Genomic DNA, 22614 nt, shown 5'->3' with positions numbered 1-22614 from the left:
CAATTGATTTGCTGCTACTGTTCCTTTCCCGTTTCACCACAATAAGCCACAGCAACGCGTGGCCGGGCCCCACTAGTTCTGAATAAATATGCATAAGGTTGCACCCTGCATAGACAGTTGGGCAGGATGAAACAAGTTTGCTGAATATCTGTCCTAAGCTACTCATTTGAAGGATGTTATCATCTAAAGGGGAACAGGGACCTGTATTTTCAAAGTCTAAACATACCAGACTGCATAACTGATTAGAGGCCATTTATGAGGATCCTTCAACACTCAGTATCTTTGTAGGGGATTGTAGAAGCTGAGATGGGAAGCATATATTTGGAAAGTGCCATTGCTCAAGCTGAATTCCTTCTACAGAATTCAAGCTAGTAACTAACATTGGAATGAGGAGAATATTCTAAGACAAAATTAGTATAAGATATTTTATTGGTGGTATATTACTCCCAAGGATATCAAGAATACAGGCATACACTAAAAAGGGAAATGCTGGAAATGTTAAAATGTGGACAACACTTTTTATTATATGTAGGGGATGTGTCAAAAGACAAAAATTTTTGGAAAGATACATGCTGAAATTCAGAAAATTTTGAAAATTAAGTTTACTACGGAAGCCAAGATTATGCTATTGGGCTTCTTGCCAAGGAATATTCCCAAAAAATCATAAGAATTGTTTAGATGTATAATATAATACCTCTCTGCAGGAGATATTAAGGGCTGAGATGAGAAGCATAAAATTGGAAAGCTCCATTGCTCAAGCGAGTAACTAAAGGCTGGAATGAGGAGAATAGATATGAAGCAACTTCAGAGTATTGAATCTTGTAGCAAAAAAGTTCAAAGTGGGGAAAAAAGAGTACGTCAGTTGAAAGAAGCAATAAAGTTCACAAGCCTTGCAAACACTTCAAAATGTTCTTCTGATTTTGTTTCAAAGGTAAAGATTTAATAAGCAAGGATTTTAAAGTCACACAGCCTACCTGATGTAGAGCCCCAACAATTTTGCGAGCTTCTTGATAGATAGTTTCAGAACTCCACTGGGGGTTCAGCTTCTTCAGAGCTTTTGCCGAAAGGAGTGGGATTGTGCTGCTCGCAACCATGAAGGTGCTTATTGCAGACTTCACCCAATGCAGGAATAGCAAATCTCTGGCCGGGAGTCTGCTGTCTCCAGCCATAAAACATTCAATTCTTTCTGCTTCATCTGCTTTGAAATTTTGAGCACACGGCGAGGGGACTCTGTCGACAAAAGGCAGGTATTCACGGCCATTGTCAAAGTATTGCAAGTTTATTCTCAAGAGGCCTTCTTTGCTTGTCATATTCCTCAGTTTTCTTTCTATGGCTGGTGTGCTACCATAAACGGTCGAAGCATCTATGAAGGAGGTTAGACCATTAATCTGTTGCCTTGGATTTAGAGTTGATAGGTTTCCTAGGAGAACTCCTTGATGACCAGTGGCACAGGCAGGGGATGAACGGTAAAAAGGCATGCAGTTCATGTTAATGGAGAACGTATCATTTGAAAAAACCTGTGAATTAAACATTTTTCATTAGTGAACCTACAGCACATACAGTAGGAGCCTAAGTATAACCTTGTTATTAATAAAGTATAAACTAGTAAAGTATGAACGTCCCTTCATCCATACCCATCCCTCTGTATTGGTCCTCTTCCAGTACATGCTTCTGGCAATCTTCTGTTGTAAGTGCAGTTGAAGTGAATTCTTAAGTCTGCAGCTGAATTCTCAAGTCTGCAGCATTTTGTGCAGATAACTGCATACAAGACATAAGGACCCAAGTACATGTACATAGATCACAACTTTCCCCTTGATACAAAACACAGAAAACATGTATTTCCATTTTATTACTTGTAATTCCAGAAACTTACACATTTCCTGATATGCTACATTAAGTTTTCTGAATATTAAAATTACCATATCTTTGTTTATAAGAATTCACACACTATTTGTTTTGTTACTGAATATTAGTGAAATATCCATCATTATGAAGGATGTAATGGCAGAGGTATATGCCAATATGCTGCAGAGACAAAATGGAGAATATAATGTGCTTATGCACTCTTCCCTTTTAGCTTTAAAAGAGGCTTGGACAGATTTATGGAGGAGAAGTCGATCTATGGCTACCAATCTTGATCCTCCTTGATCTGAGATTGCAAATGGCTTAGCAGACCAGGTGCTCGGGAGCAGCAGCAGGAGGTGGCAATTGCTTTCACATCCTGCATGTGAGCTCCCAAAGGTATCTGGTGGGCCACTGCAAGTAGCAGAATGCTGGACTAGATGGAATTCTGGTCTGATCCAGCAGATTCTTTCTTATGTTCTTATGTTCCCTCATGAGATCATAAAACAAGTGCTCCACAACGCAGTAATCAATCAATCAATCAATCAATCAATCAATCAATCAATCAATCTATCTATCTATCTATCTATCTATCTATCTATCTATCTATCTATCTATCTATCTATCTATCTATCTATCTATCTATCTATCTATCTATCTATCTATCTATCTATCTATCTATCTATCTATCAACTAGTCTTGCTCTAATAAATGTTCTAAATGAGTTGAAATAATATAATCTCATAGAAAAATTAACATTACAAATTAACAATATAACAATAGAAGGATACAATTGCCAGTTCTCTCAAAAGATAATCCCAGAAATATTGTTCTATAATTGTGAATGTTAGCCAGTAATCAGCTAAAATGTTAGTCTAAGGGACATTTTTGGTTAGAGGAAACCTGAACCTGCATCTTATGTTCTCAGAGTCCCATGAGGGAGAGGCTTCTCTTCTCCAAGTTCTTCTCATTTACTTTGCCCTTTAGATTTCAATGAAAACTATCTGACAGTGGAGCCCAACTCCATCTTCATAGTCATACTATTTTATTTGCATATTTCCACTCTGGGTTTTGTTCATTGTATCTCTTCTTGAAGTATTTTAAAGATGTAGAAGCTGCTATACCATGCTAGCTTCCTGCACCATTCTTGTGGTGTCAGCAGTCAAAGGTTATAGATAAAAGCTAATGATGTGGCTGCTTTTCACATCACTGTTGTCTCTTTTAGTTACAGCAATGTGGGTTATGAAACTGATACATTGTGGACTCCTGCCATATGATGCTGGAGCTTCCAATAGACTGGAGAAATATGGGAACGAAGAGTATTGTAGCTCCCATAGGAATAAAATAATGTACTATTTTAAACTAACACAAATCGATAGTTGGAAATGGTATATGGCTTAGACTGTTCCCTAAAATTATTCTGTTGGCACATCGGTTAGTGTCTTTGGAATGACATAGCACACAATCCATGAGGACCTCCAAAGACATAGTGTTGCTGAAAAATCTGAAGGACACTTCTTGATATTTTGGCAACTCCCAATGGGGTGTCAATTAATACACTAAGGAATAGTGTATTAATTGGCACTCAATTGGGAGCTGCCAAAATTTCAACTTAACTGTTACATATTTTTCTCGTGTGAATGAAGGAGGTTTGATGTGAAATGGGTTCAATATTTTTGAGATAAAATATTGTGTTTCTTCCTAAGATATAACAAAAATGCAAAAGATTTGGCTAAAGACAAATACTGAAAAACTCTTAGAATGTAGATGCTGCAAGTATACCTAATGCACATTTATGAATGTGATTGATTTGTCACAAAAATTTAAAAAAATTAAGATGTTTTTGAACCAGGTTTGAAAATGATGGAACAATAATATTTGAATTTTAATGCATCGGCTCACTCCAGGTGGAGCAGATGTGTTTTAGTATTTGGGAGAGACCTGTGGTTTTGGGATGGAAGAGTACTGGGAGGGAGAGTGTCCTTGTCTCTAGCCAGGGGAAAAAAAACTTCTACGTAGAGAACTAATCAGTCTTCTGGACAGAGTGGGTAGAACTGTGGGATTTGCCAGGGGAAAAGATTGTATCAGATGGGGACCATTTACTTGTCAGAAAGAGGAAATTACACTGCATATATGATAGACATTTCCCATTCCTAGTTCTGTAGCAGGACTTGCTTTAAATGCTGTGAAGCAATCCTAAAGTTTGAAGATCTGAAGGGGAAAGTGAGTTAGGAACTACTCCTTTCCATGTAGTTAACAAGGCACCAGAGTTACCACAGGAATCTCCAGGTGCTTGTTTGAATATATTCTGTGAAACACTGTGACAAACGGACATCTTTTTAAAAAGCCAACTACTATCTGTGCTGAACTTTGAAAAGACCTTAATATTTGTAAATAAAACCTGCCCTTTTCTATGCTGACAGTTCCTAAAATAATCCCCTGAAGTTGTTAATAAAATTGTATAATTTCTTTGTTAAAAGTTGAAAAGGCTTCTTGTGTGGTTATCTGAGGTAAAACAGAGAGAGAGAGTGTGTGTGTAAAGGGAACAGGGAGCACATCAGTTTCCTAAGCTGGTTGTTAAATCAGCCATTCTCAACCAGGGTACCGTGGTACCCTGGGGTGCCGTGAGCATGTCCCAGGGGTACCGCAGCAACACTACCGCCCCCCCTCATTTTTGTGGTGTCTCCCACCAGTGCCAGCAAGGAGCTGGCCCATGGGGCAGGGCCTGCCACAAGGTCAGCAGCCACCACCACCCCCAGTGCTTCCCTTCACCCTGGGAGGGGAAGGTGGGGGGGTGTGGCAAGCAGGGGCAATGGGAGGGGAAGGTGGAGGGTGGCGGCAGGGGTACTGTGAGATATGAAGAGTGAGGTCAAGGGTACCCTGACCTCGAAAAGGTTGGGAAACACTGAGTTAAATGCTTATTTTGAGATGGGACAGCTGAAGAAAAACCTCATAAAGGGTGTATATATGTGTGTGTATACACACAAAAGCTGACCAGCAGTGAAAAAAAGTAAAAAGAATAAAAAGATCTTAGGAGATTTAGGGAATATTGATTGGGTATTGGGACAATTTTCCTCTTTGAGATCCCCTGCCTTTGCAAGGGTGAAAATGCAAAAAAAGATTTTTTTTTCCTGGATCAATTTTTTCAACTCCCTTTTATTGTCACCATTTTCCTGGTTTGGGTTAACTGAACCTCTACCCCTACCTGAAACTTGCAAACAACCCCAGCATAGGAATGATCGATTTCCACTCATGGTCCACCACTCTGGACTTGCATTGGATTCTTTAGGGTTAGTGGGATTTCTAGTGCTGTGAGTACTCTAGTTTTATTAATAGTATTCAGAGCTGGTCTAAGAAGTCATAAATATTGTTCTATAATTGTGAATGACAAGATAAAGATAATTTTGGTTGGGAAGGCTGAGGTTTTGAAGGACACTGTGCTCTCCTCTTCCAATGGGGTCCAGATTTCACTCCCTGGCTCAGTTGAAACCAGAGGTTATGCTGAATCCAGCAACAATACTGGAGAAGCAAGTCAATGCAAATGCTAAAAAAGTGTTCTATCTACTTCACTTACTTCACTTAGCCTGCACTCGGTCTCCTATTTTGACCTGGACAATTTCATCCATTCCATGATTACCTCAAGACTAGAGTATTATTATGCACTGTACATTGATCTTTCCTTAAATTCAGCCCAGAAAGTCCACTTGGTGCAAAATGTGGCAACTCTATTACTAGAAAGTGAAAGGCAGAACATGCATCTCTCTCTTGCACACACACCCTGCAGTTGGTCCACTGGCTACTGATCAAATATCAGGCTCAATTCAAGGTGCTGGCTGTCACCTACAAAGTCCTTCATAGCCTAGATCTCACACTCTATGGGACTGCCTGTTTTGTGCCACAGCAGCTTCGGTCTGAGCAGAACCTTCAGAAGGTTTCTGCATTTAAATTGGTAAGACTGGAAACTATCCATTCACATACATTCTTTGTGGTAGCTTCCACCTTGCGCAAGGACTTGCCTGAGGAAGGAAGGAAGCTCCCGTAATGCTATTATTCTGCAAAATATGCAAAACAGAAATGTTTCGGAGGGCATTTCTGCAATAGAATTGATCTCTAACGGATCAGAATAGTCCAGAAAGACACCTTCACATAGGATGGGGAATGCAAACTGCAGTGTCTTGTACCTTTTTATTCTACACTTTGCATTGTTTACACTATGCCAGACTTTCAGTTTGATTTTCACCTCATCTCTTAATTTTGTACTCCTAGTCCTAGTGTCTTGGCATTAGCATTTAATTTTGTATTCCTAGTTGTATTGCACTATTAATTTGCATTGTTCATTGTATATCTTATATTGTATGTTCACATAGTCATTCATTTTTAAACTCCTAGTCTTATTGCATTGCTCATTCGAGTGTATGATAACATATATTTTCTCTTCCTATACTCGGCAATCCACCTCATGTCTCTCACTGACAAAAGCAGGCTATAAATAAACTAACTAAATAAATCTCTAATGACATCTACGAGAAGCTGTTTTTTCCCCTTCCTTCACTCTCTAAGGCCCCTTCCGCAACCCACTTTCAATGCATTTTGCAGCTGTGCGGAATAGCAAAGTCCACTTGCAAACAATTGTGAAAGTGGATTGAAAGTGCACTATCCTGCATGTGCGGAAGGGGCCTAAGTGATTTTTCAACATCTCATGATATAATGGACTACAACAAGGCATAACTAAAATGTTCAGAACTCAGCATGCTCATAACTCAGCATACTCGGAACTGAAATGTTCAAGACTCAGTAGCCTTACAGAACAAGTCCCAATGAACTCTCCTTGTAAACACAACCATTGTGAGTCAGAAAGAATATTCAATACTTTGAAGAGGGGACAACGTTTGTATATTTTGGATTTTTAAAATTGTGAAATAGTGATACCCACTGCTCAGACCCCCAAGGGAACTCTCTGCAGTGTTTGAAGAAGAAGAATGCTTCCACTTTGCAGAGAGTGCTGACCTGCTCCATCTTTTCTTCTGCTTGCTGTTCAGAGTGCGCTCTTTTTAATTCACACACACACAGTTATCTTGCAGCTACCATTCACTATGATATAGTTGTCCATCAGATACTGGTCTTATTTAGGGTAAGTTTAGAAATAAAAAAAGATTTATCAATGTATGTTAATGCAAGTATTTAAAAAAAACTGGAGGAACTCTGAAATGCAAGAATTGTCAGATGTGCAAAAAAAGACTTGAGACTTAAATGAGGTGATGAGGGCTGAATAGATACTTATAATGGAGTTTTAAAATCTGTTCCTTAATAGCATTATTTTCTGCACTATTCAATAGACCACCTATTTAAAAAATACCACAGAAAACTCATTACTGTGGGGAATGCTATCAAGTAGGCTATTATGTTACATATACTTGCTTATCTCCTAAGCTGATTAAAACTTGTTTGATTAATAAATGCTCCCACTTCTTTGCTCATTAGTTCAGTGGAAACAGTTCCAAAGAATGATCCTTTATTTTGACAATGAATATTTCATTGGTTAATCGTGCACTTTATTACCTCCGTTGTGTAATCAAGAGTTTTCTTTGGTTAAGGTTCCCTGTTGAAGTGTGTGTCTCCTTTATTAATTTGGTCATCTGGTTGGGTATTATATTCCTGTTCAATTGAAATGGAGGACACAATTAGAACTCTTTTTCCATCTTACCCCCAAACAAATAAAGCCTACATGTCTTACCAGTATTAAAAGAGCTACCTCAGCTACTGGTTCCATGCTTGGGATCGTTTTGAATGCTGGTGGTGGGTATGATTGTATAAAGTTAACATGCTTTCCAAAGTTTTTTTGTAGATTTTTTTTGTTCTCCCTCTTTTCACTCTTATAGCTTATTCCAAATTTATATTCCCTGATGTAAAGTTGCTGCTTAGCCTTGGAAGGTTTTCGTCTGACCAGGTTGGCGGGACGCCCAGATTGGGGAGTGTTTCTAGTATCTGTAGTTTTTAGTATCTGTATCTCCTGTTTCTTTTGCCTGCCTGTGTGAAACTGTTTCAATGTGGTTTTCGGGTGGGAACTACAGGTGTTTATCTTACTTTGGCGGGAACTGGTGGGGTGCCTGTAAAAGAGGCTGTTCGAACGTTGGGAGGTCAGTTCCCGCATTGCTTGTGATTGACTTCGAATGCCAGCTCAATAAAGAACTTGAAAAGTTACTTTTGGCCTGGACTTTACTGGTTCCTTACACCTGAACACTCTTTTGGATGGCTCAACAAGATATATATATATATATTCCCGCTCTTGTTATATTAGCTGTTGATACTGTAATGTTTGGAAGCAACCCCCTAAATGCAAAATGTTCAGAGTATAAATGATTTAATTAGATAGTGAATTACCTCTTACATTTCCTTTCAGAATCCTCCCTCCCTCCCTCCCTCCCTTCTGTCATCCCTCTTCCATGTTGCCTAAAGTTTTCTAGGTAGGAATCTGCAAATTTGTTGAGGCAGGGACTTTATTTTCTTGGTTGTTAAGTCTGTAAAGTATTGTGTACTTAAATGGCATAATAAATAATAATTCCTGACATAACTTTCTATAAAACCAAAATCTTTACAGTGTTGTCATCTATATTTGATTGCCTTTCCCTTTTCAACACTCATTTCAAGAGACCAAGCCTGGAATAATTCACTCAATATTTATGTACTTAATAGGGTGGTAAGTGGAAAAGCTACCATCACACAGCAGCATCTTGGGATTTTGCATGGTGTATATTCTGTGGCTAACTGCATCTGCAGTTTCAGCCCACATCATTCCATATGCCTGGTGAGGAAGCAGCAATAATGAACCTTAAGGGACTGGAGGAACGGCATAATGAAGTCCCTCCATCTTATTTATTTATTTTTTGTGAGATGAAGAACGTAGCCAACAGCTGAACAGGAAAATGAGGATTTCCTTATGTTTCCTTTTATGTAACATCAAATATCAGTGGGGTGATGGTGATCTTCTCTCCTTCTCCCCTGGCAACGCCTAACATTTTACTCTAGAGCTAATGAAGAATCTTCACATGAGGTTGTTCCTTTGTACACTATATGCTAGAGGAACAGCTCAGCTTGCTTATGGCATCTTTCCTGAAACTAGGAGGCTGCTCATAGAATGCTATTTATAACAAACTGGAAAATATAATGGAAACTGCTTGTAAAAATTCCTTGATTGGGCAGAAAAAGAAAAGGTGCTAATTGGCCGAATTGGATCAAAGGATTAATAATGAAGAGAACTCATGCAGATTGTCTAATTATTTCCTTATCTGCCTCTCCCAGCATAATGCAGGAATGTTTCTTTCTCTCTCATTACACTCCAAGCAAAGCATTTTGCCATTGTACTCATGAGCTCATTGTACATGAGTAGTGCCAGCTGAGTTTCCTTCAGCCCTGTGGTGAATGTAAAGTGGACGTAGTTTAGTGAGGAGAACTGGTAGGTAAGTAGCAAAAATGGTAATTCCAATCTTCTTTTTCAGACTCCTCAAGAAGGACAATAATGGTGTGGAATGAAAGATAATTTTACCCCCGCTTCAGCTGAAAAGCTACTTGAGTGGCCTTGGGCAAGACATAACAGTTTCAGCCTCACCCACCTCACAGGGTGTTTAGAAAGCTAAACAGCTCTAAAATCAAGGGAAAATTCTGCATGTATTTTTCTGAGGGCACCTAACATACTCATTGTGAATGTCAAGTACCCTGGAAACTGCGTCCCTGAGTCTCAGGAAGACAGGAAAAGAGCTGCCAGATAAATTAATGGAAATTAAGTAAATTAATGAGTGAATGCGGTGAATGGGCTGGAGCCATTTTTTCCTTTTTGAGTACAGTCTGAGCCTAAAACTCTCTAGTCACAATGTAAGTAAAATGCAAGCTGCTCTATTCAGCCAGTCAATTAATAGTCTGTTTCTAAGTTCTGCTCCTTTTGCCTCTGCCTTCATGTGAGTCAGGTGATGGCCAGAGACAGGACATTTTCAGTGGTAGCCCCTTTCCTTTGTTATGCCTTCCCCTTTGAGACTCACCTGCCAACTGCCTTTCTATCTTTGAGTGCCAGAACAAAATATTTCTTTTCCCCAGGCTTTTATTGATGGAGGTTCCACATTTTTACTCAATTTTATTTCTAGCTTTAGGACTGTTTTATGGTCCTGAATATTGTTATTCCTATGTTGTGCTTTTATGACTATTAATTCTTCCACTGCTGTTTGTATGATTTAATACTATTGTTTCTACACAGTGGGCTACCTCAAGCAAGCTAGGATATGCATTTGCTAAATAAATAAATACCACTGTGAAGTAATTCCAGAGTGGAATATTTGATTTAGTAAAATTGATCTACCCGATGACAAAATTTCACTGCATGTTTCTCCTAGAGTTAAAGATGCTCTATTTAAAATGAGAGACAGCCTGTTCACATGATGTTTCGTACTTAATTACTGGGAGAAAATATTCCCAGCTATTTAATTATATTTATCACCAAGGCTATTTTAAATAAAATATAATTATAATGCTGACTTTTTAAAATTAATTACTGCAGAGGCCATCAAATAGCTACCAGCTATTAAAATCAGTCTCTGAATAGTAATTATCATGCTCAAGAGGGTTCTTCTGCTTTGAGAAAAAAAATCTATTGCTCTGAGAGACTTCTTATTCTTAAGATGAAAGAAACTGACATAAGGAAACGAAGGCTGAAAATACAACACGAGTTGTTCACATAACTACACTATTCCCAGATCTCTTTCTTCTTTTCTCCTTCAAGGGGCTTGGCAGCATGTTAAATCTATCTCATATTTGTGTGGATCCCCCTGTATCTGATTCTTTCTCATGTGTGTCCAGGAAACACAATTCTAACTCTTGCAGTGCAATCCAGAATGGGTGTGGGGCAAAGGGGCTGTGGAGTCAGTGTGACTCTGTTGCCCGTGTCATTGCCATTCCATGCAGCATAATTGTCATTTATACAAGTGAAGAAGAGGAAGAAGAAGAGTTTGGATTCATATCCCCCCTTTCTCTCCTGCAGGAGACTCAAAGGGGCTTACAATCTCCTTGCCCTTCCCCCCTCACAACAAACACCCTGTAGAAACAGATTTGGGTGCAGGAGCTGAGAGAGAAACTCCAAGAAGCTGTAATTCTTCAAGGTCCCACCCAGCTGAGAGAGGCGTGTGTGGGAGTGTACAGGCTAATCTGAATTCCCCAGATAAGCCTCCACAGCTCAGGCGGCAGAGGTGGGAATCAAACCTGGTTCCTCCAGATTAGATACACGAGCTCTTAACCTCCTGCACCACTGCTGGGAGAAGCATGGCTCAATGTCACCCAAGTCTCATTGCAGCTACTGTGCTGGTGCTCCTCTGCTGCAGGAGCCTGTGCCAGCACCAATGGCGGCATTCTCAGGGGCAGAACTGACTTTAGTTGGCTTCCTTAGGGCTGGCGTGGACTTATGGTATGGTAAAGTCCATTAGACTGCATAAGAGAATTTCAGGGCATCTGGGGATATTTCTATCTTTTCTTGCAGCACATGCTGCCAGGAATCTCTGGAGGTTGCGGGACTGCACCAGCCTCAGTCTCTGAGAAACTACTTATCCCTTTCCCATGGGAATTGGGCTATCTCTTTAAAAAAATGTGATGGACCAGAATACAGGCTCTTCCTTGTGAGACAATGAGACTGAAGACTCAGATTAGGAGGGGGCTGAGCACCTGACCACAGCACCTGAAGGAAGTAGTTGAGACAACTCTAGGAACTCCCTTTCATGTGCAAGAGAAGTCCCAGGAGGCTGAGTCAACCTTCTCATCCTGGGATACAGCTTTGCCCTCTGACTCAGACTGCAACCCAGAGCCCACTGAAGCACCTGAGATCTCTCACCAACTGCTTACCCCAAGCCTCATAAAGCCAAGAAACACCCACAACAGAGCAAATACAAATGTGGAACCTTTAAGAAATACTACCCTATTCCTGGAAAGTGACTGGCTTGCATCTCTATTGCACTGCAGCAATATCTTAAGGACTCATGTCATTCTCAGTCTCTGCTGGAACAACATCTGAGCTGCTGAACTTTTGAGGCCTGCTCCCCAGTCTTGAGTCAAACAAACCTGTGGTTAGTTAATACCCTGCCAATCAGTGAGCCACAACACAAGTTAGGCAAATGAATCAAACTGGCATTCGATAAGAAAGAGGTGTTAGACCAGCTTTCACACTCAAAGAAGAAATTCCACCACATCTATATATTATTGGCAATTGTGCTACTGTGCTGTCCCTGTGGGGCCAACACAGCAGTTACAGATGATGGCTTTGACAAGTCAATAGTGCAATATCCAGTGTTGCCTGAATTCAGCCTGCTTGCTAAGTTCACTCTTTCTGCCATTTTTAAATGTCTAATCTTGCTTCTCCAGCAATTCCAGGCTGCCATGAACATCCCTGACTCTTACCTTGTGTTTCATGTAAACAGAATGATTAAATTAGCTCCCCTCTTTAAAACATCCTTCCTTCTACCTGCCCTGTGCATGGCACTTTCTTCAGTATGGTTCTGGGAACATCAATGCTTAGTTTTCAGATAGTCAGCATGGACTGCTGGAGAACAGGAAAGATGAGGAAAATCCACCTCTGCAGAATCTTTGCAGTTGCTGGGATCAGCCTCATGCACTTAACATTTGATGGTAACATTTTAATAATGCAGTTGCAGCTGATGGATAGCATATCATGCTGAGCACTGAACAGGGGACATTATACTCGCATAGCCATTACAGGACTCTCAGTAAAGACTGCTATGCTTTTAATGGCCTTGTAAAACCTTTGTCATATTTTGTCTGCATTTTTGCCCTAACCCCCGTCCGCAACTGGCCCATCCTCAATTTTGCTGCCCGCTGCTTCCTCTTAATTTGTGGTATGCTGTTCAGACTGTGTTATCTTAAACAGACATACTGAGGTCTGGGTGCCCATCCTTTGGCACAGGTTATTTCTACCACAACCCCTATTTTCAGATGTGGACACTTGTTACTGCCTTTGTCTACGAAGGATTAAAGAAGCCCCCTCCAAAAAAGAAGTACAAGAAAAACAAATCCTTCCTGATATTCCCTGTGGGCAGGTGGCAACACAGTTTGAGATTCTTCTTGAGAACACTGAACTACCTGTTGAGTTACGTTTTCTTGGTTTCAGTGGGAGGGGAAAACAAGCTGTAGCAGCATTTGACATTTCATTCTCAAGCCAATTTGTATGAGGGCCAGATTGTGTTTTGTAGTTTTAAAGGAAAAAGTTCATTGGCTTCAGCAGAATGTTTTTCTTATTCTTGGGGGATATTTTGTTCATTCACTTTTCCCTTCTTTCAGAAATATGCTCTTGTTTGCCATGATGAGATAATTGTATGTTTTCTGGTTTACTCAGAAAGAAGTTAAAAGCAAAGTTCTTGTGTTATACATTATGCCGTACAGAAGACCAAGCCCATCACCCTTCAGCTGGTCCTCCTAAATGCTGACATTGGTTCTTTTGATTTTATTTACTTCCTTTTAGCCTACCTTACTGACTAACATTCAAGGCTAAACACAGAAAATAGCTGACATAAAACCACATCCAAGGACTTCTTGCTGGTCCACTTCATTAGCTTGCTGGACCACTAATTTGGCTTGGATCTGTGTTTCTGGGGGTTATAACTATCACAACATGATTTTCTTACTCTGCTCCCATGCTATTTCCAGGAATAGAAGAATTTGGGAATTTCACACTTCAGGAAAAAAGTCATTCTCTCCACCCTCAGAAATGTCGCACTGTATCCAATCGACCATTGCAATGTATGGGGCCATTTTCATGCATGAAAGCTTGTGTAAGTATTTATTCCCCAGATGTGCTGGAAAAGTAGTTTACAGTATTAAATGATGGATTAAATTTTAACTCTTGCAAATGATGTACCATGTCATCATAAATAGTTACACTCTTCAAAGTTCCTTGAAGTCAGTGGGCTTAGAAGAATGTAACTTTGATTAGGATGGCTGTCAATCATACATTATAATATTTAAAAATTTGATATTATCCTCATATCTGTTCTGCAGAGGCATATGGGGTCCAAACGACACCCAGAGACAAAGTCTCCTCTGGGCGCCCCCCCCCCCATTGGGGTGCCCAGAATGCCCCAGCCCCACCCAACTGCAGAGCATGCAGAGTTGAAGGCCTCCCTCAGCCTTGCCTCACCTGCCTGGAGATCAGGAACATGGCCTCATCCTCTTGCTTTTTGCAAGCCCAGTCCTGCCTGCCTTGAACTATCTTTTCAAGTTACTGTGAGCATATGGTGAGGAATAACTTGAAAAGATAATCCAAGGCAGGGGGACTAAAAGCAGGGGGACTCAGCCATGTTCCTGATCTCCAAAATCAGTGCCTTGGACTATGTTTTCAAGTTATAGTGAGCATTTCAACAACATACCCATAAGCCTTTGCTAAACATGCAAATTACTAATTTGCATATACTGACCTTGGAGATGTGGCCCCACCCCCCTGCTTTTAGCAGGTCCAGTCCTGCCTTGGACTATCTTTTCAAGTTATTGTTGAAATACTCACCATAACTTTGCTTGTATATTGCTATGTCCAAAGAGACTACATTTTGTGTTTTGGAAGAGCTTATAAGAAATTTTGTTTTCTGTTTCTCACGTTTTTTATGTAGCATCACCAAGGTCAGATTCCTTATTAAGGCCTTGGAGTCATCTTTTCAGCTGGATTTAACCCATCAGCAAAAGCAGTAATTGATAGTTTCAAAAGGAGGATAGTTTTCAAAATGGGACTTGCTCATCTTCCAGAGTTCTCACCAGCTTGTTATTTGATTGGTTAACTGGCAATTCTTTGGTGTGGCCAGTTTCTGCCATAAATTAATCTTATCTGTGTTAGCAGCCATATTTTCTTTTGCCTTTAGTCTTTTTTATCTCTACCTTGCCTGAAGAACTCTATCTACGCACTGAAGATTTCCACTGTATCTTCTAGCCAGTATTTCTTTTTAGTAAGTGTTGTTTTATTTAGTGTCCATATATGCACCTTATGATTTTATATTTGCTTATTTCTTCCAGCTGTTATTTTACAACCTTTCCTATAAAAATATAAAAAACATTTGCTTTGTGTCTCTTGAGTACTGGTTCAGAACCCAGGGCTTGGCATTGCTACCACCCCAAAGGCCTCGACAGGCCTTTGACAGTGGTCCACTGTAAAATTCCTCCTAAAGGGCCTAAGTACAAAGTCTAGGGGTTGCTGGGTACTGTAGCAGTTAACTAAGAATGTAGAAGGATCTCTGGCACTTTTGACACTTATAGATTTTCACATCTTTAGTGCAAAGACAATTGTTAAGAAAAGCACAACCTATCCTATATTTAACCATCTCCATCATATGTGTTAGATAAGTGTGTGCATGTATGCAAAAATGAAACCAAAATGTGCATTAACATTGGGAACTGAATGTGCAAAACAAAAAGTGAGTGCTATGTGAGTCCCCCCAAATGTGTAACCAGTTCCAGTGAGGGCAATCTCAGTATTTCTTAGCCAAGGAGGCAAACATTATTCATGCATTTAAAAAACAACATTTGTCTTGTACCTGTATTGGAAAGCATGAGTTTTGGTTTTCACATGTCTTCTCACAGTCCACTTCTCCCGGTAAGGAACGCTGATTTGTACTCTGAGGTGTAAAAGCAAGGTCATGATCTATGTATTGCCCCCATACAATGAAAATATCAGTATGTAGCTCATCTTCTGTAACAGCCTCATTAGAAGCCTCAATAATTTTTCTTGTTACTTCATGCACCTGAGGAACAAAGAATAAGTTTTATTGCTATGAATCACACAGTTCACCTCAGGATGATCAGGCAATGCGGGTATAATCTCCCCCTTCCCCCCTATAATTTTCCATGGATCAGTGAAAGTCCTCTGTTAGGGAGCATCCACTTTATCCATGTCTTGGTGGATAGTGAGGAATGCGCTGTCTACTTCAGGATGCTACATTTCTCTTGCTTGTTGACTCCTCCTTCCTACATAGTAACATACATTTACCCCCTATTATTCACAACAACTCTGTAAGTTAGGCTAGGCTGAGAGATAGTATGGTCGATCCAACCATCCTCCAAGAAGTCTTTTTCCAGCCTAAGAAGACTACCTCCAACTTAAATGTCTTTTCCTCCATTTAAATTGGAGGAATGCTCTTCAGACTGAAGGAAGGCTTCATACTTTACTAATTGAAGTAGGAGGGTAGGGTACTAGGAGGGTAGAGGTAGAATCCGCCTGAGTTAGTAGCCCACCATCACAAACTTTTATTCATAGATGAGTTGTGATTTGTACCAGTCTGCTCACTCTTAACTACTACATCAGATCTGGAATTTCATGCTCTCTGCTGCCAAATGGAGTGGATCACCCAGTTTCAGTACCACTAAATTTGAACAAATTTGTAAACAGTTCCAAATATTCTAACCGATGGCAATGGAAATCCATTGTGCAAAAAATCTGAATTCCATCCTTTGGGTTGACTTAGTCCATCTTCATAAACTGGAGGAAGCCATCTAGCCAGTGCTATGTTGGAAGCTCCCCATCGAGGATGTTCCCTTATAAATAATTAAAAAAATAGTTTATTAATTACAACAGATCAGTGAGCAACTATTTACAACTTATACCTCCAGATTCATTCAATGTCAGATATATGAAAAATAAGAACATGGAACTTCTCAAATGTTTAGTAGGGTTTGAAAAGAAAATAATATATTTATTGGGAAACCCGATTATCGAAATTGATTCCCACCTCAAAGTACTTTTTGGACTATGTCAGAACCATGTGTGTTCAATCAAGAAAATTGTAGTCATCCCACTTGAAGAGTCATTACAGCCGTAAGAGGAAAGAGGCAGAGAGGCTTGGAGGTTTCATCAGTGGAGAGCGCCATGTGGCAAAAGCGGGAGCATAGCCAGAATTGTCCGTGTTCCTAAGCGACTCTGCCAGCGATGCTGGTTCCTGGCACCTTTATTATTATTCTGGCCGAGTGTAGAAGAGGCCAGGCAGAAATCCGGGGGGAGAATCCCGGGGAGGCGGAAGAGCGGGAGACTGAGAGATCATCATGTGATGCATGATCTCACCTGTAGCACCTGCTACGTCGCTTGAGGAGAGGACGCATCAGCGTCTGGGCCTAATCACCCTCACCCTGGGGGGCAGAGACCATTGTCCCTTGTCTGGGAGCGCCCGGTGGTTTGTGAGACCAGGTGGTTTCACTTTGACCCGTGAAACTCATCCGGGAGGGGTGAGGTAGAATGGGGAGGCGGTGCGACCAGAAGACCGTAGGAAGCGCCCGGTGTGCCAGCCAGCTCTACTTACGGCGCTGCTGGGTCAGCAGCTCATCCCACCACCATCTCCTCCTTTTTTACATTTTTTTTTTTTTTTTTTTTTTTAGAAGGGAGGCCGAGAATACAGATTTAGAAGCTGACTGATTTAAAGGGGCAGCTCACCTCCCTCCGCCCGTTGCTGGCCAAGAGCTAGCCCGGAAGCTGCTTGTGCAACATTAGGGCACTTGGATTGCGATGTGAGGGAAAGTCAGAAAGGAGTTTCTTGCACCGCGTTACAGGCCAAGAAGTAGATATGTCACATCCGAGGCAAGGCAAACTCAATAATAAAGCATACAATCAAACCAATGCAGGAGATTGAACAGTAGTACAGTATCTGGCAACTCATGCACTTTCATATGAATCAACAATGACAAACAATCAATGGCGGCACTTTTGATTATCCTAAGGTTAAACTTGGCTGAAGCTCCTGTTGCTTTCGAGGAGACCAGAGCATCAAAGGCAGTTGAGGTAGAATTGGTGGACTTAAGGGCACAGGCCAAGAGCGGCCCGATAGTTTTGAGTGTTACAGGAAATAAGTCAGGGGATTCCCACAAGGGAAGTCAGCAGAGCGAAACCTACTCCGCCTTGGCTAGACGCCGCAGCGTCGCCCCGGCAAAAAGGGGGGCCGGAAGGGAAGGGGGAGCGACGGTGGCGATGGGCTTCGGGGAGTGGAGCAGCCACAAGAGGCAGAGACGATGGTGAGGTGGCAGCAGAGAGTTCCAGCAGACCAGGATGCAACAACAACAAATGCCTTATAACTTCTAAAATTAAAGCCATGCAATAACTTCCATGATCAGCTTTAGGTTTACAGTACTCAATATGAATTCCTTTGGAGGTCGGCTCCAAAGGGCATCATGTAGATGGTCGAACAATAAAACATAGCTAAACAATACAAAGGCCCCAGGTGATTAAGAGAAAGGAAAAAGGGGGGCAGCCCATGGCTGCAACACGCGGTGTCAATGCTGCGGCTCTTGCTGTTTGGCTGGAAGAGCCTTTAGAAGCTGATGGGTAGGTAGGAGTCCATGGATTTCTCAGAGCGTAGAGAGAGAGCTACTGATAGTCTTTAGCATTGCAAGTTCGAGTGACTCTGCACGAGGCAAGGCTGCTTGAGAGAGAGGCATGTTCCGATAACAAAATCAGGTGGCTGGAAACAGCGGAGAGTTCCAAAGGTGTAACCTATCAGGAATGTTCCTGGCTGCAACTTCAAACTCCAGCCAGGGGGCGGCAGAGGGAGAGAGAGAATAGGCGGCTGTAAGATGAGGAGCAGGCTGACACACAGCGTCAACCCCTCCTGAGTCATAGCTGGCCCCAGGCAGAAGGAAGGGCTGAAGAGCGTTGGCGGCGGCCAGCGAATTGCTCCCAAGATGTTGGTTTGGTCAAAGCTCATCCAGGGGGGGTGGCCGACTGCCACCGGCAGGGAGGCTAATAAGAGCAAGGAAAGACAGAAAGGGAATAGAGTGACTGCATGGAGGAGGTTGGCGGTGGTAGTCGCAAAGATGGCAGCACAGGAGACTCCTCGAGGTGTCTCGGGATAGCCTTGCTAAGCGCAGCAGCTCTCGAGCTTGGCTGGTGGGTTGCCTTGGCATCCCCACAGGTCATCCGGGTCTTTGGACCCGTCGAGGCGTCCCAGCGTCGGCGTCTCCGTTAGGGCCTTGAGGCGGGATCCTCAGAAGAAGATCTGTTCCATCTCCGGGATGGGGTTGGACGGTTTCCTCACTGGCATGCCATTCCATGGGCCTGGCCGGTCATGGCGAGTTGGAATCCCACAAGGGGACCTGTAGGAAGAGAAGGACTGAAACACACCCCTTCCCAGGTTGCTTGGGAGGGGCGGGTCCCGCCAGGCCTCAGTTCTAGAGCCCGGTCATGGCCCGGGAAGGTCAAGATCCGAGGGATTTTGTTTGAGTTAGAAGTTTAATATAAGAAGGCTTATTTTGCAGCCTGCGTGAAGGTTAGCACTGTAATGCTACAATCTACTGGGGGCCGCCTACTCCCTCTTTTCTTTAAATTGTTTGACAGGAAGGGGCAGATCCCTGATGGAAGCTGGCTTCAGAAGCGTCATCAGAGGTGTATCCAAAGCGAGTCGAGCCTCAAAGGGAGGAGGGGGCTAGCGGACCCTAGAGGGAATTGTGGGTTAATGCATGCTTAATTTGCAACACAAAGAGGGCTTGGATCGCTTTTGGGTGATGGATGCATCCTAGGGGAGACAAAGCAATTAGAAGCGATTAGGGTAAATTTCACACACAAAGGGGGAGGGTCTTTTCTTTGCAGGGAAAGATGTACTTACCGCATTGACCTTGGTGAAGTTACTTGAGAGAGGCTGGAATGAATTGCTGAGATTTGTAATCAGATTATTATCTTGGGGAGGAGACCCAGTCAGCCATGATTGGCCCTCCCTTGCCTTACTGGTTGAAAAAAATAGAAGGAAAGGAAGGAGGGAGGGAACAGCTCCTGAAGGCGGAATTTAGGGAGTGAATTCAGGAGACAATACAAAGAGAGTACGCATGAAAGAAAGAGAAAGGGGGGGGGGAGGTTTTGGAACTTTACCTTCCCTCTCCTGTAAAGGAGACAGCAGGAGGTTTGAACTCGCTTCCCTACTGCTTCAACCAGCGGAGGCTGTGTAAGGTAGGTGTGAATAAGAAGGAAAACCCCAGGCATTGTGACTAGCCAGGTGTTCCCAGCGAGGAAAATGTGTGGGAGCCACGGAAATAATTCTGGCTCCATATATAAACTTGTGCTACACAGCCAATGGTGGTAATGTGGAGGCTCCAGACAGCCAAAGAAAAGGGTTCTCAAAGGGAATGGGTGAAAGCCTTTCAGGGCACTGGCACACATAATCAAAAGGAGAAAAACTTTAATTGAGGTACAAGAGCATGGCTTAGAAGCAATGGAAAAATCCCCTCTTATGAGGGGAAAACTTTCAGGAAGTCTCTGAGAAGGGGGCAAGACATACAGAACATATATAGGCATACAGAGCACATATAAAGTAATGAGGGAGGATTGCATCTCTGATTTGAGGAGTCTTGCTTTCCGGATCTTGCAGGGGCCCGATTCCTTTGCAGGCTGTGATCCTACTTTCCCTGAGAGTACTGGCGATTTTGCTGCCACTGGGAGCTTTGAGCTTAGGGCTTTCCACAGGCTCAGGAGGCTATGAGATCTGGTTTTGAACCTTACAGCTGGAGAGGGCCAAGAGACTTCTTCTTCACTTGAGAAAGGACTTTGGGCTTAAGAGCCATTGTCGCACGAGCATCTTCCCCTTTCCATACCCTCATTGTCCACCTGTAAAAGATTGGCTATGGAGGCATTCTGAGGGAGAGGGATTCAAAGCTGCAGTCCCTCTTGGGACTTAATAGGAAGGCGGGACTGGGCATGAGTGCCAGAATGTTGGCGTTGTCCTCTTCCGTCAGCATTTCTTTCTATTTACCCCCAGGAATTCCAGTGACTGTGGACTCTGCAGAGATTTGGAAAAATCTTCTGCAGCGCTTCACTCCTGGGAGCACTAGGCGGAATTTGGAGCATGAAGCTGACTTTGGAAGTAGAAGGGGGCTAGACAGAGGCAGGAAGTATAGAGCGTGGGGGGGGGAGCAAAACGAGATTTAGATTAAGCTGAACTTAAGATCAGGACTCGAGTGAGAAGCATAGAGGCAGGATGATTGGATGGAACTTAGCAGTTCCTGCGGGATGTTTGTATCCCACACCTGGATGTGGATGAAGCTCCCTGGTGGCTGGAGTCGATGACCCCTGGATGATAGACAGGTGAGAATCCCCTGTCCAGCGGCAAGGAAGCTTTTGGCAAGACCAGCCCAATGAGATGCTCCGTGGGGATGGGATCCACTACACTGAGCTGGAGCAAGCCCGAAGATCTCATGGGGAGGGGAGCTCAGGGGGAAGAGGTTTGAGAGTCACAGGACCTTGGTTCGGGCTGGGGAAGATGCCCGAGGTCGCGGGCCTCCCAGCGGGCATTGGGAGCACCTGGTCTTAGAGCCTCCCTGGGGGTCTTAAGCCCTCTGGGGAGACCCTTCCGTCCTGAGCTGTAGGCCCCCCCACGGGCAGCCACCTACAATCCTTACGGAAGTGTCACAACATGTTGCAATTGAAACACTTTCGTCTAAAGGGGGGCTGTCTCATGGCGGAGAGCTGGCCATTGCTTGGCTAGAAAGGCTGGCTTGATGGGTGAAAGACCCGATATCCTGGCAGAGCCTTGCAAGCATGTCCCCGGCCAGTTCGGGGTTCCTACCCTAGACCTGTGACTGCTGCGGCACTCCAGCCCGGAGAAGCGTTCTCTACTTTGGCAAAGGCGGCTTAAGGAGTTCGCCCTGGGCCTCCCTCGGTTGTCCAACCCTGCCTTTTGAGGGCCTCCTGGAGCCTGTTCCGCGAGGAGGTCCGGCATAGGGCTCCTGAAGGAGCTTCTGAGGATGCTAGAAAAGCTTTGGGCTGGCCGTCCGGTGCTGGGGACTTTCAAAAACGCCTTGTAAGAGAGCATTCAGAGGCGACCGTAGGGTGGCCCTCCGGCCCAGTTGATGAATTTGTGCGTTGGGGTTGAGTAGAAAGCAGCCATAAATTTCTGCTTGGCCAGATTGTAGGCGCCGCCAGAGGCTGCTCCTCTGCTTATGCACTGCTGGCCGGTACTTGCTTTCCCAAGATCACATACTGTGCTTGGGGGGTTTAAAAGCATCACCGAAAGGTGGTTTTCCAGTCCTCCGGAACCATTAGAGTGGTTCCTGGCGACTGCTTCCAACATGCACCTCTCACATAGGGGCTACGAGTGATTCCCCTACGTCCCACTTGTTGCCTTGCGGAGACTCAGTGAGAATGGCCCATAAGCCTAGGAATGCGCTTTTCGACAACTCGCTTGAGATGAGTGCCACATCCTCCCCTCGTTATCTGTGTAGTGGAATGGGGCACATGGCAAGGATAATGAAATAGGTCTTCCGTCAGGGTTTTACTTTTTTTCCCGCGAGGAGTCGAGTGGCTAATACGTTCTGGCGTAGGGTTTTGAAACCAGCTGCCATTATGTGAAGCTTCTTTGACCGGAGGAATGCTATGGGCTTCAGAGAAATGAAGAAGCGGAAGACAAGGGGTAGGCGGCGGACGTGCACATGGAGGAAAATTTGGAAGGGAGGCGGGAGAGCAAGGGGCAGAAGGAGGGACAGGTGTCCAGATCTCTAGAGGGATAGAGAAAATTCAGGGGAATTGAGAACTGAAGCTGAAGGGGTCGAAAGGAGGGGCTGATCTACAGCAAGGGAGAGCCATACAGACCACCTGCAAGGCCTGATGGCGACATAACATTGCCTCCACGTCAGTAGCAGTGACATCGGCGCGCCACGAGGCTCTGGGTAGGAAAGAATGCGCCCGGATGTTTTCTCCTTAATCCTTAAAGATTCCAATGTCCCCCTTTCTGGAGTACCCACTTGGACATTGAGCTTCAATCTCCTCCAGCCAATTTGCGC

The 22614-nt window shown here is 43.2% G+C and overlaps 1 protein-coding gene across 4 annotated transcripts in view; it reads right to left on the bottom strand.

Annotated features, from left to right (window-relative positions):
• Positions 1-22614, bottom strand: part of TPO (thyroid peroxidase) — a 105328-nt gene that overhangs the window by 67015 nt on the left and 15699 nt on the right. For 3 of the 4 annotated variants that reach the window (XM_048508657.1, XM_048508642.1, XM_048508650.1), the window contains exons 6-8: positions 16272-16401; positions 15405-15611; positions 975-1517 (exon numbers count right to left, since the gene is read on the bottom strand). In XM_048508657.1, the coding sequence (XP_048364614.1) occupies positions 975-1517; positions 15405-15611; positions 16272-16401 (880 nt within the window). The remainder of the gene's footprint in view (positions 1-974; positions 1518-15404; positions 15612-16271; positions 16402-22614) is intronic. The other variant, XM_048508655.1, reaches the window with a different exon arrangement.

The sequence above is a fragment of the Sphaerodactylus townsendi genome, linkage group LG01 (assembly GCF_021028975.2).
Source record: "Sphaerodactylus townsendi isolate TG3544 linkage group LG01, MPM_Stown_v2.3, whole genome shotgun sequence".
Lineage (NCBI taxonomy): Eukaryota > Metazoa > Chordata > Lepidosauria > Squamata > Sphaerodactylidae > Sphaerodactylus > Sphaerodactylus townsendi.
Note: the sequence above shows the minus strand (reverse complement) of the source record. Positions and strands in the feature narration are given on the sequence as shown.